Source organism: Scleropages formosus, chromosome 1 (assembly GCF_900964775.1).
Source record: "Scleropages formosus chromosome 1, fSclFor1.1, whole genome shotgun sequence".
Taxonomy (NCBI): Eukaryota; Metazoa; Chordata; class Actinopteri; order Osteoglossiformes; family Osteoglossidae; genus Scleropages; species Scleropages formosus.
The window spans coordinates 34,002,910-34,018,544 of NC_041806.1; the positions used below are offsets into that span (position 1 = coordinate 34,002,910).

General features: G+C 43.0%; 1 protein-coding gene across 2 annotated transcripts in view; it reads right to left on the reverse strand.

The window, feature by feature from the left end:
* Positions 1-624: 624 nt before the first annotated feature.
* The window catches only part of rps6kc1 (ribosomal protein S6 kinase polypeptide 1), a 43,859-nt gene continuing 28,848 nt past the window's right edge, over positions 625-15,635 (reverse strand). For both annotated transcript variants that reach the window (XM_029254694.1, XM_029254696.1), the window contains 3 exons: positions 8,350-8,432; positions 5,064-5,159; positions 625-3,466 (listed from right to left, as the gene is read on the reverse strand). In XM_029254694.1, coding sequence (XP_029110527.1) covers positions 3,365-3,466; positions 5,064-5,159; positions 8,350-8,432 — 281 coding nt within the window. In that variant the 3' untranslated portion in view covers positions 625-3,364. The remainder of the gene's footprint in view (positions 3,467-5,063; positions 5,160-8,349; positions 8,433-15,635) is intronic.

Sequence of the window (15,635 nt, forward strand, 5' to 3'; positions counted from 1 at the left end):
AAAAGCACAGAAAATCGCCAGGCAGAGATAGTGTCTGACTGAGAGCAGAGGTGCCAAATTACCACCAGATGGGAGGTGAACAGGTTTACAAGATGACCACTGTAGACTAGCTATACAGGTGGATAAAGGCGCTAGAGGAGTGTTCACAGAAAGGAACATCGCAGTGCCTAAAGAACTAACAGATCTATGCTCCAATGACAAAAGGATGAAGAGTGTAAAATAGCCCTTTACTGCAAACTGGTGTGTCATGCTCACTGGCCACTGGAGGCTTCCCTGCAGGACAGCCTCCCAACCCTGCAGGCCACAGGCAATGCATAATAAGCAACTTGCACATCATGCTTCACTACAGACACAGCTCAATGACAAGTGCCATGGGGCAGTTAAGCTCCAGGGGGCTTTTGGTGGAACTGGATCACCCCTCCTCCCCACCCCAGGCACACAGTGTCCGATGCTGTCGCAGAAACCCTCAAACAGCGATTGATGGCACTCCTGTCAACCATGCCAAGCATCAGGATGGCAGTGACACCAGTGAACAGCAAAGCCACCCCCCACAGCCACTCTTTCATAGACCATGTACCCCACTTTCAACCACGTGGTGTCCAAGTCAGTCACTACTATGAGCACTAGCGATTAAGGACTTTATTGAGATGTGGTGCGAACATTAAAGGTTCATACAATGCAGTTAGTACAGTTACAAATACAAGACAAAGTTATTTCTTTGACCTGTTATTTTATAGTGACATGTGAACAGGGCTTAAGTGGAGTAACTAACCCATTTTTCTTCATGTACACAACTTTTTCAGTGCAACTCACATTCACTGTTGTCTAAAGGAGCCATGTACTGGATTACAAGCCAAAAAGAAAAATAAGAACTTTGTCCTTGAAGAACCACCACTCACAGAGAGAGACACAGAATATTCACCTAAAGTACCAGTTTTTAAATCAGGGATTTACCAATGCTTCTTAACTATCTGACAAAATGGAAAATAATAAACCACTCAGTTTGACAGCATGTGTTATATAGTCTGTATGACACAAGACATAAGTTGAGAAGAGATTATCACATTTATCCTGCACAGTGAGTTAAAGCTCTGTACTATCTGTAGTTTGTCACTGAAATATTACACTGTAGGTCTCACATAATACACATGTTAGGGTCCAGTATATCTGACCATGTTATGAGTCTGCGGTAGATCAGACTAACCATTTATCATTAGGTGCACTGAATCCAGCAGGGTCCAAACTTTGACTGAGTTATAAACAACTGCGCATTATATCAAGCCAAGTTATCGAGTCTCTCAGCATTTCATTCTTGAAGTATATTAAGTTTTAGAGAACAGAAGGAAAACTGAACTTTGATATGGAACAAAACCCATCTGAACATGTAGGTTAACTTCTATCAAGCTAGCAGCACTAACCACAACTCTCAAAGAAACGTGACCTGCTCCTGAAGTTATGCGCATTTTTGGAGGGCACAATTTGCCCCCTGCAGTCACCATCCACAAACCTGAACAATACCTGAGCACTTTATAAGAGTAATCTAAATTGGCACATGTGCAACTTGTTTTATTTGGTATTACAAAAATTAGAATAAATTACACAAACCCTGAAACATTACTGTGAGGCTGTCTGGACTTCTTATTCCCAGAAAGTATTCCAAAAACAATTTTGCCCAAACTGTTTGAATGTGATTTAACTGGAAATGCTGTCAGACATTATTGTTTTAGAGGTTGAGTACAGTTCAACTCAAAGAACAGTAATAGACATATTGCATTAGGACGCACTGCAAACGTTATGATTCCAGCTCACGTGAAGTGTTCTTTAAAACGCCCAACTGATATTTATCATTAACTTCAATTTATAGCTAAGTAAACAAATTATGTTCTTTTAATAAACATATGCATTACAAGAAAACTTTGTTTAAAAATCTAAGCTTTCAAATGAGACATCTGTACCTGTTCATGTCCCCTGAGTAAACAAGGGAAGAGACTCTTCTCACAAAGGTCAAGCTACAATCCATGAAGCACCCAACCACACTCTAACGCTGTGTTAAAAACCTATAGAGACAAACAACTTCATACATTTCCAGGGCGGTCCGAAGCACAATCACTACTCATTGTTCTATAATTGTACAGTATTATTGCATTTTCCTGTCAGCAGAATAAAGAGGGTGCTATAGTTTAGAAAGTCATCTTGTTGCACTGATATTACGAGGATACATGACAAACAGGACAATTACTGCCGATCGTCACATTCTAAATAGCATCATCGATGCCTTATGATAAACACAGAAATAAAACGCACATGTAGAATTATCTACTGAATGTAATTAAACTATGGCTGGTAAAGGGACAATTGTTACAAACAAATGCATGCAAAAAAAAAACTGATTTCTGGAAATGTTTATAGGTTTCTGGTGCATTTGGATTTCAATGGAGTTTGGGAGGTTCCTTTTACAACAATTATTTACAGCGCACATCTCATTAAGAAGCTTTTATTTCAGGAAATATCAGAATTCATTTTGTTTTGTTTTAAGTTTCTGGTCAGCCAAGACTAGGGTTATTGTTCAACAGTGAGTGTTCATGCAGACACAGGTTTATCATTAGATGTTTTGGGTTCTAAATTAATTTCAATGAATTCTTTTATCCTAAATTCTGGAATAAATATGTTGCTTTGAATGGAGAAATAAATCTTACCATATCCACAAGTGCAAAAGTCAATTTGTGTTACATGGTGTCTCTTGACACGGCTTTACAAATGTACAAATATTGGCAAAGAAAAACATGGAGACACAATGTGACAAGCACCTAACAACAGCACAAACAACACTGTCCATAAATCAATGATATGTTATGTAGGTCCATTTCTTCCATCTCTGTATGCTTGTGCTCACGTGTGGGGGTCTCGCTTGAACACAAGCGAAAAAAGTAAAACCTACACACTTTGTAAACCATACAGAACACCAAGCATCTTGAAATTCTATGAAGGTCTTCCATTTAAACTTTGCTCACCCTAGGGACAAAAGAATTACAATATAAAACTATATAAAAAAAGATGCTAGTGTTTTTTGTAAGAGGTCCAGGCCATGGTTAGATACTGAATACTGAAGTTGTATGTCAGTGACATGTTATAAAATTAAATAGGTCTAAAAAGAAAAATCAATGCAAAGAGAAGACCAAGTATGTACAATTCGTTTAGTGCATGAAGGCAAAACTGTGAGGTGTGTGTGCAGGACGTGAAGTGTGACAGACGCAGACGTCCCTTTGTCCCAAGTGCTGCCCGGAAGCCCTGTCCTCCATGGCTGGGCCTGTAGCTGCCGGGTGTTGGATGGACAGGAACGGAGCTGGAGGTCTGCCGATACTGGCTACTTCGGCCAGCAGACTCTCGCAAAGAAGGGGTGGGACTTAATGTCCTCCACACCCGCTACTCCTGCACCAAGTCTCTCAACCGGGTTGAACTGCAGCAGCTGCAATAGACACAAAACAGTGACAGATGCAATCAGATAACACGTTTTGCGTAAAACTCTCTCGATCGCGTTGATTGTAACATGCACATACAATGTATCAGACAAAAACATTACTTAATGTGACATTACTCCACAGTTACCATAACTGAAATTCACAAAACACCCTAGTTAAAATATCCCATTCATCAGCTGTGGTGTGAGTTCTGATCTCACCAATCACCCTGTGGTTCTTAGATAAAATGTACACAAACACATAACCCTTACATTACTAGTAACATAATACATTTAACTCAAACAATTTCACTTAATAAAATAAGCTTTTACAATGTTAGCGCCTCCTCAAATAGACCTGCGACAGACCACATTTACCTGCACATTAAGTACATAACAGTGATATTACAGTAGAGAATGCAATATCCAGGGCAGTCACTTAATTAATGTGTGCACTGAGATGTTTCAACACCATGGTAATCCCCAAGACCGCATTTCATCTGTTTTTTTTTTCTCCGTTACAACAGCCTCGAAACTTGAACTGTAAGACTGAGACAGTTTATTAAAATATCTGCCGGAGGCTTTCATTATGAGTTTTCATTAGTTTTATTCACAACGGATTCTCGCCTACACGTATCCGTATTAAGCACATTCTTTGCCTCTTAATAAGCAAGCCTTTATCTTAATACACAACAGCTCCCATTGCTTAAATGCCTGCTCCTTAGGGACTTGAAGATGAAATCACCAAGAGACTGTACTCTATGTCGTGTTCCTTGATAAGCATGTCCGGAATTCACATTGTGTTTCTGCTAGCCCTTGTCACCAGTCTTGACTCCTCGCGCATGGGGAAGGAGCATGGGGAATGCTGGACCGTATGTAATACAGCTGTGGAGGTGCCCATGTCCTTCTATCACTCCATATCTCAGTGTGGACAGCCTCATTAGGGCCACGTTCTTCCCAGAACAACAAGCATCTCAAAGGGACTCTTCAGGAGGAATTTTCATTTTAAGGGGAATTTAGGAGACACGAAAGAGCCAGGGGCAGCACAGCAGGCGCTGCTGGTGTCTCACACCCTCCTGAGCTGTGTGTTTAGACATAGGTTGAAATGCAGCCCAGTCTGTGTACAGTTTGCATGTTCTTCCCATGTTTCATAAGTCTTCTCCAGGTGCTCTGGTTTCCACCCACAGTCCAAAGACATGAGTTCTGGTGAATCTACATAGGCGTGTGTGTGTGTGTTCAGTTGTATAAAGAGGCGAATGACTTCGCGTAGCATTGTAAGGTACCTTACAAGTTGTTAAAATATACAGAAAATTTTTTAAAATTATTAAGAATTTTAGATTATTATTCCTGGCATTTGATGTTTTGCAATAGTTATTTACAGTAAATTCCTTTCCATAGCTACTATTAGAAACATGTACGACTGATACTAAAAATCACCCTGCAGCAAGTGATAGCTACTTACACACTATTGAAATTAACGCAAGATGACCATAAAAAAGGACTCTCATATTCTTAGCAATTCCAACTCCAGAAGGAAATCAAGGAAAAAAGGGAAAGAAGAGGATCATTTTTTCGAGTGTGCGAATCTGTTCATCTTCCTACCTACCTGCTGTAACAAGGACTTGGCCTCTTCGGACACAAAGTCTGGCACATTTAGCATCGTGTGTCGACTGATTCCAGCAGGATGGCACTGACGAAGCGTCTGTAGTGAGAGAACAAAGCACCAAAATCATTCGTAACAGCTAGGGGCAAAGCAAACGACATGAACACACAAGTATGTGTCACTTCACTGTGTTCTATGTCTGTATGACTTGTTTTCCATTTTTTTGTAACCATTAAGCTGATGCTTTTCTCTAGGGTAACAGAATATTAGTAACCAAGTTACTTGAAATCACATACCAGTTTATATAGCCAGGTAACTCCAGGGTACTAATGCAGGAGCAGGATTCAAACCCTGGACCTTCAAGTTGTAGGCAACAGCTGTACCAGCTACACTACCTGCATAGTGCTATTAGCAGAGAGCCAGTAGGAGATTATCAGCAATTTTGGCAAATACACATTATTAAAAGACAGCTGGTAGTATAGTGATTAGAGCTGCTGCATTTGCACCCAAGGGTCACAGGTTCGAATACCACCATCAGCTATAATACCCTTGAGAAGGTACTTACTCTTAATTGCTCCAGTAAAAATTACCCTGCTGTATAAATGGGTAAATAATTGTAAGTAACCTAATATTGTAAGTCACTTTGGAGAAAAGTCAGCCAAATTAACAGATGTAAATAAAAAGCCTTTAATGTCAGGGTAAGATCTTGAAAGTCAGAAACACGAATATAACCTCTCCTCTCCTCCCACACACACACACACACAAACACACTTGGGGCAGTGTGAAGAGCGCAATCTGAAGTCACAATCTTCTCGCGTCTGTGTTCGTCACAGCTGATAAATAGCGTCTGACAAGGGCAGGCCTGGGCAGATGCTGAGGGCAGGCCTGAGTTCACTAGCGCAGGGCTGGCTGAGCGCTCTGCCTCCTCTCTCGGGCCAGGCCAGCAGAATCAGCGCCAGCCTCCCCACCCTGACCACCCTGCCCAGTCCACTTACATACCACTGAGAGCCAGCCGCACACAAAGGACACCCGAGAGACACGCCTTGGAAGAGCTTCCTTAAAAGGGACAATATGCTGGGAGAATGCTGACGGCAACCACGATACTTATACGTGGCAGGGACCATGCTCATCCTTTTAAAGGAAAAGAAAACAAGCACATAAAAGAATGTGGAATAAAACCAGCAGCAGGGTAAATGGACAAGGACAAGCTAGCGAGGTAATGTGGAGAAAACAACTCAATCAGCGAGATCCAAGCAGGACCCAGTCGGGGACCGGCTGCCAAGGCCTGGAAGACCAAACTGACCCCAAACAGCCTCTTCCCACCTGCGTGAGCATGGTGGGGAGGGTCACCTGAAAGGTCATGTGACCTTTTTCCTGGCAAAATCAAGGGGGCCAACCACTTTTTTTCTCTTTTTTTTTCCCCGAGTTCCTGTTGCTATCCGGTGTCGATGATCTCAGCTCCCTGCTGGAGCCCTCCAGATGCCAGGAGCACAGATCTCAGTGCCAGTTTTTCTTAACTAAAGACGGCAGCTACAGGCTGGTGCTGTCACTTCGCTAGGATGAGCTGTTTTTAACACGACTCCAGCTAGATGATCAGCAAACATAAGAAGCTACATAATGGCTGATGTATTACATTTAAGACTAGCTTATCACTCACCATGATTTTATACATGGAAAAACAAAGGGACCAAGCCAGTTAACGTGAAATAGGGATACTGTGATAACCGTAGTAACGTGAGATAGGAAAAGATCCACAAAACTAAAAACAGGAACAACTGTATTTTTACAAGCTCAGCAATTACATACGGCACAGTTTAGCATATTTTAATTTCAACACGCTTTACTAGTTTTTTTATGTTTAAGATTTAATGATTTCTGAATAAAATATAACAATCTGTTTACTTACAACAATGAAGAAAATATCCGAATGAACCAAGAGTTATTCTACAATTCAAAACCCTGTGAAAACTACCGTCATTTCTTTTAAAGTGAATGGCAACATAACCCCAAGGGTAAGAAGTCTGAAAGTGGGGCTTGGAAATCGAAGAACATTACGGGAGGAAACAGGCATAATGTGGTCCGTTGGTAGATGAATTTCAGGTTGCCCAAGAGTGTTTCTGCTTCCAGCGCAAGTTAAGAAAGCTCTGGGCAAAAAGCCTTGTTTTACTACAGTAGAAGAAGAAGGAGGAACACCTTTCTCCAGGTGCCTTGAAACGGTCTACACTGTGAAATTCACATTTCATAGCGTAGACCGTTTCAAGAGAAGCAACTAAAGCACGAGATGTTTAGGGCAACAGTACCGATGAGAGGACGGGGGGGGGGGGGGGGGGGGAAACACCTTTCTCACTGCTATTGTGGCCACTCCGGTTACTAATACTGACACTTTCAAAATGAAATGAAAACAGAAAGACAGAAAGACATGGACCGGTAGACAGACCAACGTGCCGACTGGGAGCTATCCTTTTTGACCTTGGAAATCCCACCAACGTGGACAGCCAGCACCTTCCCTGGTCCCTGACCAGCGACTTAGAGCAGCACGGCTGTATGTGATCCAGGAATCGGAGCCCAGGGCAATAACCCAGAGATCTGGCCTCTTCCTCAACCCCTTCGCTCCACCAGATGGAGGAGGCAGCCGAGAGGCCTGGCGCGCACTTACCTTGGCACAACTGGAAAGTGCCAACCGACAGGGGGGAAGGCCGAGGCGGGCTTCCTTTTGCGCTCTTTAGCACGCCCACCACTCAGGTTCGCCACCGACTTTCCACCTTTGTCCCACTTTTTAAACCCGCGCTCAACTACTTCGGACCAATCAGCAATATACATTGCCTCGACAGTCAATCTTACTCTTACGATTTGCGCGTCTCTTCTGTGCATTCTGACATTTTGGCTTTTATTGAAAACGAGAAACTCAATAGAGAGACTTTGGAGTACAATTTGATACGTACATAAATGCTGAATCTCTGATTCCACACATCTGTCTCTAGACAAGATGTTTTAAAGTTAATATAAAGTACCAATGGTTCATATTATTGCATAAAAAGGGAAGAGCTCTACAGGGAGAGGCATGTCATTTCCCCAGCAGCGTGATCAGCAAAGTCTATGAGTCAGTCATGACTCGCATTAGAAAGACTTGGTCATGGCCACGTAAAAGTACAGGGAACACGAGCAGGACCTTTCACTGAGGTTCATGTCAAGTCTCAGATACTCCAGTCAGGGTAACAGGGTAGCAGGTACAACTTAGGGCGTTTCGTCAAGCGTGAGAACCCGAGCGCTTCTATGTGAAGCGACTTACCTTCCCAGTGAGCAGTTCAAACAGTACGGCACCCAGGCTCCACCAGTCGCATGCATCCGTCTCCTCAGATATACTTCCAACTTCTAAAGAGAAGCAGACAGAGAGAGAACAGAGTCAGGAAATTCAATTAATCAGTTGAATGTGGACTTTCAAAAGTCCAGACAACTTCCCTGACTTCTGAAAGCAAAAGTTCGTGCAGACAGCGTGACCTACGGCCATTACTTCAAGTTCTGGTTCAAGTCTTCTTCCCTTAATTGCAAAGTATTTGCTGGGAAGAATTATGTAGAAATCTGGGAGTCATAATGAATAATTAAAAAAAAAAATTAACACAAAACTCTTGTAACATGAACAAACTGACGGTCAACAGGATAAAGGCCTTCTGTCCAGCAGTTTCACAAGGACACAAAGCTGCTGTCAAAACCTGCACTCTGAGGTATTTCTGGGAAAATGATATCAACATTATCTATATATGGGTACATAATAACTGTAGCAGGGAGTTATGTTACAAAGCCTAGGTTCTCATTTACATTTACACTACATTTCAGACATTTTTAGTGAGCAGCTAATATTAGATCATCACATTAAGTTCTTAAAATTTATTTTAGCAGGGGAGGGGAATGTAACGTTACTTGTCAGTTGAGCTATTTTAGTTTTGGTCTGGGTGACAATCAGTAAAAGACACAATAAGCTGAAACTGGTTAAAAAAAAAAAAAAATACCTGGGCGAGTATCAGTGGGTAATGTCAGTCTACGTCAGCAATCTTCTCTGTACACACTGCATCAAGCAATGGCTCTTTGCAGCCAAACCAACACAGAAAGTGTGTGTGTGTCACACACACACACACACACACACACACACACACACACACACACACACAGTGTCTGAGTGACAATATACAGCCAAACACCTGCCCACACTTTTTTGGACGGCCAAGCCTTGTGCATATTCATGTCCATCCCCATACAAATGAGGGCGGTAAAGAAATGGCAAATTGTGTATTTCTCACCACTCCCACCCGCACCACCCAACTATCCTTCCCAAAATGCCTTTCTGTAGGCAATGCTTTCTGAACCTTTTCTCTTTTAGTTAAATTGAACTGAGACACATTTGCCTAAACAACACAGTCCTCTCCAGTTCTCTTTTGGCATCAGTGTATGGGCAGAACCCGCAGATTCACTGCGCTTCCTCAAGTTCGCTCAAGGTGAAACCCGATGGGTCCACCGGGGCCAGAGTCAGCGGGGCCTGGACGTGAGCAGGCGCTCGGGGGAAACCACACACACAGCAGGCAGGACAAGCAGATCAGATGTAGGACTCCATGGGTGACCAGATGCTCCACACACTTGAATTTCATTGGGTATCTTGCTTTATTAAATGGCTTTAAAAATGGAAAAAAAGAAAAAAAAAAATTATATATGAAATAAATGGAGGGACAATGGTGTAAAGTCCTTGAGCCACAGCTCTGGGCAGTGGGTGGCCAGTGCAAGTGCACGTGGGATACAAAACCCTTCACCTCAGGGGTGTTGGGGAGGGGGGGTTGGACTGCGCTCTTCCAGTCAAGGTTACAAGAAAACCCGAAAGGGCATTGTTGTGTTAATTCACATCAAAAGTGGCAGCTCTGCGTTGGGGGGCCGCCACCATTCTTCTGACGCATGTTACGAGGGCGTAATCTTGGGTATAATCATTGGAGCGGCTTGTAATGCCCTTTTCAGCTGCGGGTAAAACCTGAAATTCATACAGTGCGTCTCACTCTCCAAGGTCGGCTGTCATCGCACAGGATTACGTTTTTTTAGGGGCTGCTGGCAGAAACTCACACTGGGGGGGGAGGGATATCAACGCTTTCTGCGTAAAATAAACCAAGCACAAACACTGATGATGTGCTGCTTACACACACACACACACACACACACACACACACACACACACACACACACACACACACACACACACAGTCTACCTGTGATGTTAGGGAATACTCAGTTTGAAGGCAAAAACTTGAAACAGAAATTGAACACAAAACACCTGAGGAATTACACACTTTATATAAGAGGAAACTTTGAAAGCAAGATGTACTAAAACAAGAAAGGCGACGCTGAACAGTGCTGCTGCTCAGCGAACAAGGCTCAGGGAAACACTTGTCCCAACATTCAGCTGCGCGCATTAAGAAATTCAGGCGGCGGGTCAAAGTTCACGGGGACAATGCGTTACCGGCCGAGCAGTGTTTGCACAGCTTTCAAACAGCGGCGTGCGTAAACAGAAAGAGAAGGGCGCCTGTAATCTTGTCATTTCCAGCATGTCTTGGTTTCCTTGCCCCTTTTGTTCAAAACATGTTGTCTTTGTATTTATAGTTCTCCCACAACTGGCACCCCGCTAGCATCTGGCGCTGCTCCATAAATCTGTCATCAGAAATGAAATTGTTAGTGGAATTTTTGGCTTTTTTTTCTTAAAAATACAGGACACTGCTGACTGGAGGGAGATGGGGAGCTGGACTTCTGATGACACGAAGTACAGAACAGGTGGGTGTTGTTTTCAGGACGTGGATATAATGAACTTGCAGCCGCCCCTTATCCCGTGGGACAGCTGGGGCGCTGATCAAACAGAATCTAGAGCTGTCAGTCACACGTGGCTGGATGGACATCCAGGATCATCAGGCGGAGGATGATATTCCTGAAGGTCCAGGGAAGCGGTGTCCTGCATTTCACATCGCATGGTACTGCCTGCCACAACATCCAGCTCTCACATCAGCACCATCGCTCTCACATAAGGCAGAGTCAAATTACAGCAAAGCTCCGTTTCAGACAAGTACCTCCACACCAGCTCATACACTCTCCCCCATTTATGCGGCTAACAAAAATTGAACATGATGTTATTCTCTAGGACAACCTAGCAAACATTCAGTTTGATCCGTTTCACTGTTTTCAGCAAGCCAACTAACAAATAGTGGGTTACCAGCTTGGAAACTTGGGGTTCGAATGACTGCATGCTGATGTGATGCCTTTACCATACATTCACGGTGTTTCCTGACAGTGACAGGGAATGGGGTCCCTCGGTCCATCCACAGACAACCATAGAGCTGTGGACAGAAGACAGCCCCACAAACCTATAGGCGGTAACAAAAAAATTTTTGAAAAACCCAGAGGGGAGTAAAATGACACATCAGCATCTGAAGTTCTTCAAAAATAAATTGAATCCCTATTTGGAAAAAAATGTAATGCTTTTGTTGTGTCTGTCTTTACAAAAACATGGACATTTATTACACAGAGACTGGCTCATCCAAAACACAAAAGACATTTTGCAAAGATGATATGTCAAAACATATTTTCAGTGATAGCATTTTCTAAAACTCCAAATATTTTTCCATTTAAAATAAGTCTGTTTAAACAGAATCAGAAAAACATGAGCTGTTCATACAGCGAGGGCTCCCACCCTTTTTCCACACTACGCCTTTACTGTCGTGGTACGGAAACTGAAGTGGACTCGTCTCTCGGCCCTCTATAAACCTCGGAGAAAAACGCTGTGCAGAGACAGACAGCGAACAAGGCAGCGGAGACAGAAAGTTTTCAGACTGGGCTGTCTGGGGTGAAAGGCAGCATGCCACAAGTAGCTCAGAGCGCCACCCTCTGGTCTTTCCCAGTTACTGCACTGAGAAACAATACTTGCGACACCCTGAACATGAGCACTCATCAACAATGAAATACTGGATGCACTTTACAGGTGAAAATTCTGCCATTCACCTGGAGGATTTACTATAGTAATTCATGTTACGTACTACCCTTGTGGGTACAATAGCCAGCTACAACAGGACAACAACAATGATGCTTCTTAACCTCTACACCACCTTCAGGCTTCATCAAAAACTGTGTTGCAGTCACCCATAGAGAACAGTGTTTTTCCACAAACATTTTGCCATCGTGATGGTGAATCCCGAGTAGCATATTAGCCTCTTTACACTCATGCAGAATTGCTGAAGAGAGTAGGGCAGCGAATACGATGTGCTTAAGAACCCAAGGCTTTTGGACACACACCTTCACAAACCAATTACCTCAGCTTTTTTACTGTCCAACCTCTCTAATATGGACTATTTTGCAAGTTGCTTTGGCAGACTTCTTCAATGCTTCCAACAGCAATTATTCTTTGCATGGTGGAAATACTGGGGTTTTATTAGGGGAAATACTGTGTTCATGCAACTTACTGGATATCACTTCATTTCCATAAAGCACTTTTTAGATGGTACAAATGGTGGTTACAGGTTGCTCAATAGTTAACAGGCACTGCTTTCAAAAAAACCAAGAAGGAATGCTGGTGGTTTGTAAATGATGTAAAACTGCTGAGAAATTTTTACATTTCACCGCCTGTTTACAAGATGGGTAAACTCCAGCAGGTAGCACATTGGTTAGAGCCACTGCGCCTTGGAACTGAGGCACATGGGTTCAAACCGGTGCTCTTGCTACACTATCCTCGATCAAGAAATGTATCCTATATCCCTCCAGAAAAAAAAAAAAAAGAAAAATCTGCTGTATAAATGGGCAAATCACTGAAACTTACTACAGGTCGTCCCCAATTTACAATGGCTGGACTTAGCAATTTTTTTTTCAACTTCACGATGACAAGCTGGCGATAGACATTCAGTAGAAACCGTACTTCAAATTTCGATTTTTTTTTTTCCCCGGGCAAGCAATATGTGGAACGATACTCTCTCTGGATGCTGTGCAGCGGCAGCAATCCGCATCTCCCAGCTTGCCACGCAGAGATGTGCGTGTTTCAAATGCATTTGACTTACGATCGATTTCGCATTGTAAATCGGGGACCACCTGTATATGAACTGAACATTGAAAGCAGCATTGGGGAAGAACATGGGTGAATAGCAACTGCACTCCAAAGGCATGTACATTGCGTATCAAGCAAAGGAATGGATTAAAAGGTCAGCTCATTAAGACTCACCAACTTATTTGCCTCAAATGTCACATGTATTTCTGGACCAGGTCAAAATCATTAGTGTCTGAAACACAAACTGTAAGAACAGGTCACTACCTTCCCAACCCTTTCCAGACTCGATTTTCCACTGAAAACAGTGACTCGTAAAACAATGCAACTTCCGCGTCTGGGCTTCTTTTCTCCTCTCCGGGTGTTTTTGTTCATTCTTATCACTGGATATCATTGGAAAGCTGACATATGTTTGCATTTTTTTGCTCCACTAAAAGAATGCACTTTGGCTACGTGCTTTAAGGCTTAAGTGTTCGGAAATTATGCTTTCAAACTTATTAAAAGTGACATACGGCTGGAGCAGGGGGGCACTGCGAGCACCACCCCTTGACCCGGCCTGCTTCGCGAACAAGCAAAAGACATTTCATCACACAGAGTACTTGTTCAGACAATTGGAAAAGGGCTGTTCTTGTAATCAAAGTCAGTGCATCAAAAGCATGACAACGGGACTTTTCCAAAGAAAAAGCAGCAAATATGAAATTTCTCCCCTCAAAGTTGGAGAGTACAACCCTATCGCGAGTGCCAGGGCCAGAGTGTAATTCTACATAAACCAGGACACTGGAAAGGGCTTTTTTGCTCTCAGCACCCTGATAAAGACAGGTCTAATAAGAGCAGGAGGTTTTTTCTGGAGAGGCTCAACTGCACTGTACATATGGCTGAATATCAAAGAAGTTTGACAGGTCACAGCTAACGTACTTACCACCTTCACCTCATGCAGAGTGGAGGAAAGAATTTCATTTATATTTTGATATTCGCATGGAAGCATAAAGGATTTATACATAAAACATCATCTTAGCTACCAGATGCATTTATCCAAAACATCTCAAATCAATTGTTCTACTTTTTTCTTTTTTTTTAAATTTTGAAACACTGCTGTTCAGGTACGACGCTCAAGTATCCAACCAGTCACAGGTGCAGCTTCAGGATACAAACTGCAGAACCCTTCCTGGACCTTCAACCTGCAAGATTTTAGTCCCAGAACATCATAATATACCCCTTAGTGATCATACTACCTGCTGCAAGTAGTTACTTAGTTACAAAGAAAGTTACAATGCAAGGCTATTTACAATGATTTACCAATTCCAAGGATATTTTTTTACTGGAGCAATTCAGGGTAAGTACCTTTCTTTAAGAGTACTACAGCAAGACGTGTTACTCAGGTCTTTTGAGTTCAAGACAGCAGCTCTAACCACCCTGACCCTGCTGCCCCTTTTTAAAAATGAAAAGACACTTATCTCCTCTGACCGGACCGCCTGGGTGCTCTATTTGCGGGAGGGTGGCCGTGAGCCCCATACGACATGAACTCCGCCGAGTGCACTGTTACAGAAGACCCACGCACAGCAGCGGAGGAAAAGGAGAAGACGCCACCAGGCAGAAGCACAGAGCACTCGATCATCACCCTGCGGCTGGGGGGTTCCACACTGCTGCCCCAGGCACATCAAGCCCTGTTAGCCATGGGCTGTTGAAGAGGTTGCCATATAGCAGGAGGAAGCCGATATGGGCAAAAAGCGCTTCCTGTGGTGTTAATGCCAAAGAGACGCCCCACTAAGGGACTATCTCAAAGGAACAAGTCAACACTTTGCATGAACGTAGGATCACGGAGCAAGATGGCATGTATTTTGTTCTCTCCATTTTATGTTCAGTGTGTTGGGCACAGGTAGAGATCAGAAAAAAAAAAAAAATAAAATTTACATTAATAAAAATCCAAGAGTTACCAAAATCTCAGAGCAGGTAATGCAAGGTGCAGGCAAAGTGCAGCAGGGTTCAGGCACAGTGCTGGGAGAGTTGTTCCTCAGTTTCATAACACACTAACCACATGCCTGACCAGCATTTTATATAGTGCAGTAAACACACCTTACTGCTAACGAAATGGCCAGTGTGCAGGGCCACACCCATGCAGTGATTTGCCAATATACCCAGGCTGGGAACTAGGCCTCAACAGGCCATGTATGGATAACCCAACAGCCACTTGTCTTGGTAAACACACATCCCAAAAAAAGAAAAAAAAAAAAAAAAGAAAAATAATAATTATAATAATAAAAACCTACTTAACATATTATTCATTCATGGTACCAAGTTTGCACGGTAAAACCGTTTTATTTTATTTACAGTCACAGGATCAGAAAAATGGGCATACTCCAAGGAGAAAATGGCCGGATTGTTAAATGCAGCTTTGAAAGTGAAATCCCTTTGTTGACTGGGCTGCTTCGCATGTCGGGCCCCAGTTGAAGATTATTCACGCTCATTTCACACACCATTCATAGGCAGACTTTGCAACTGTTGCTTTTCCATAACAGTTCTGGCAC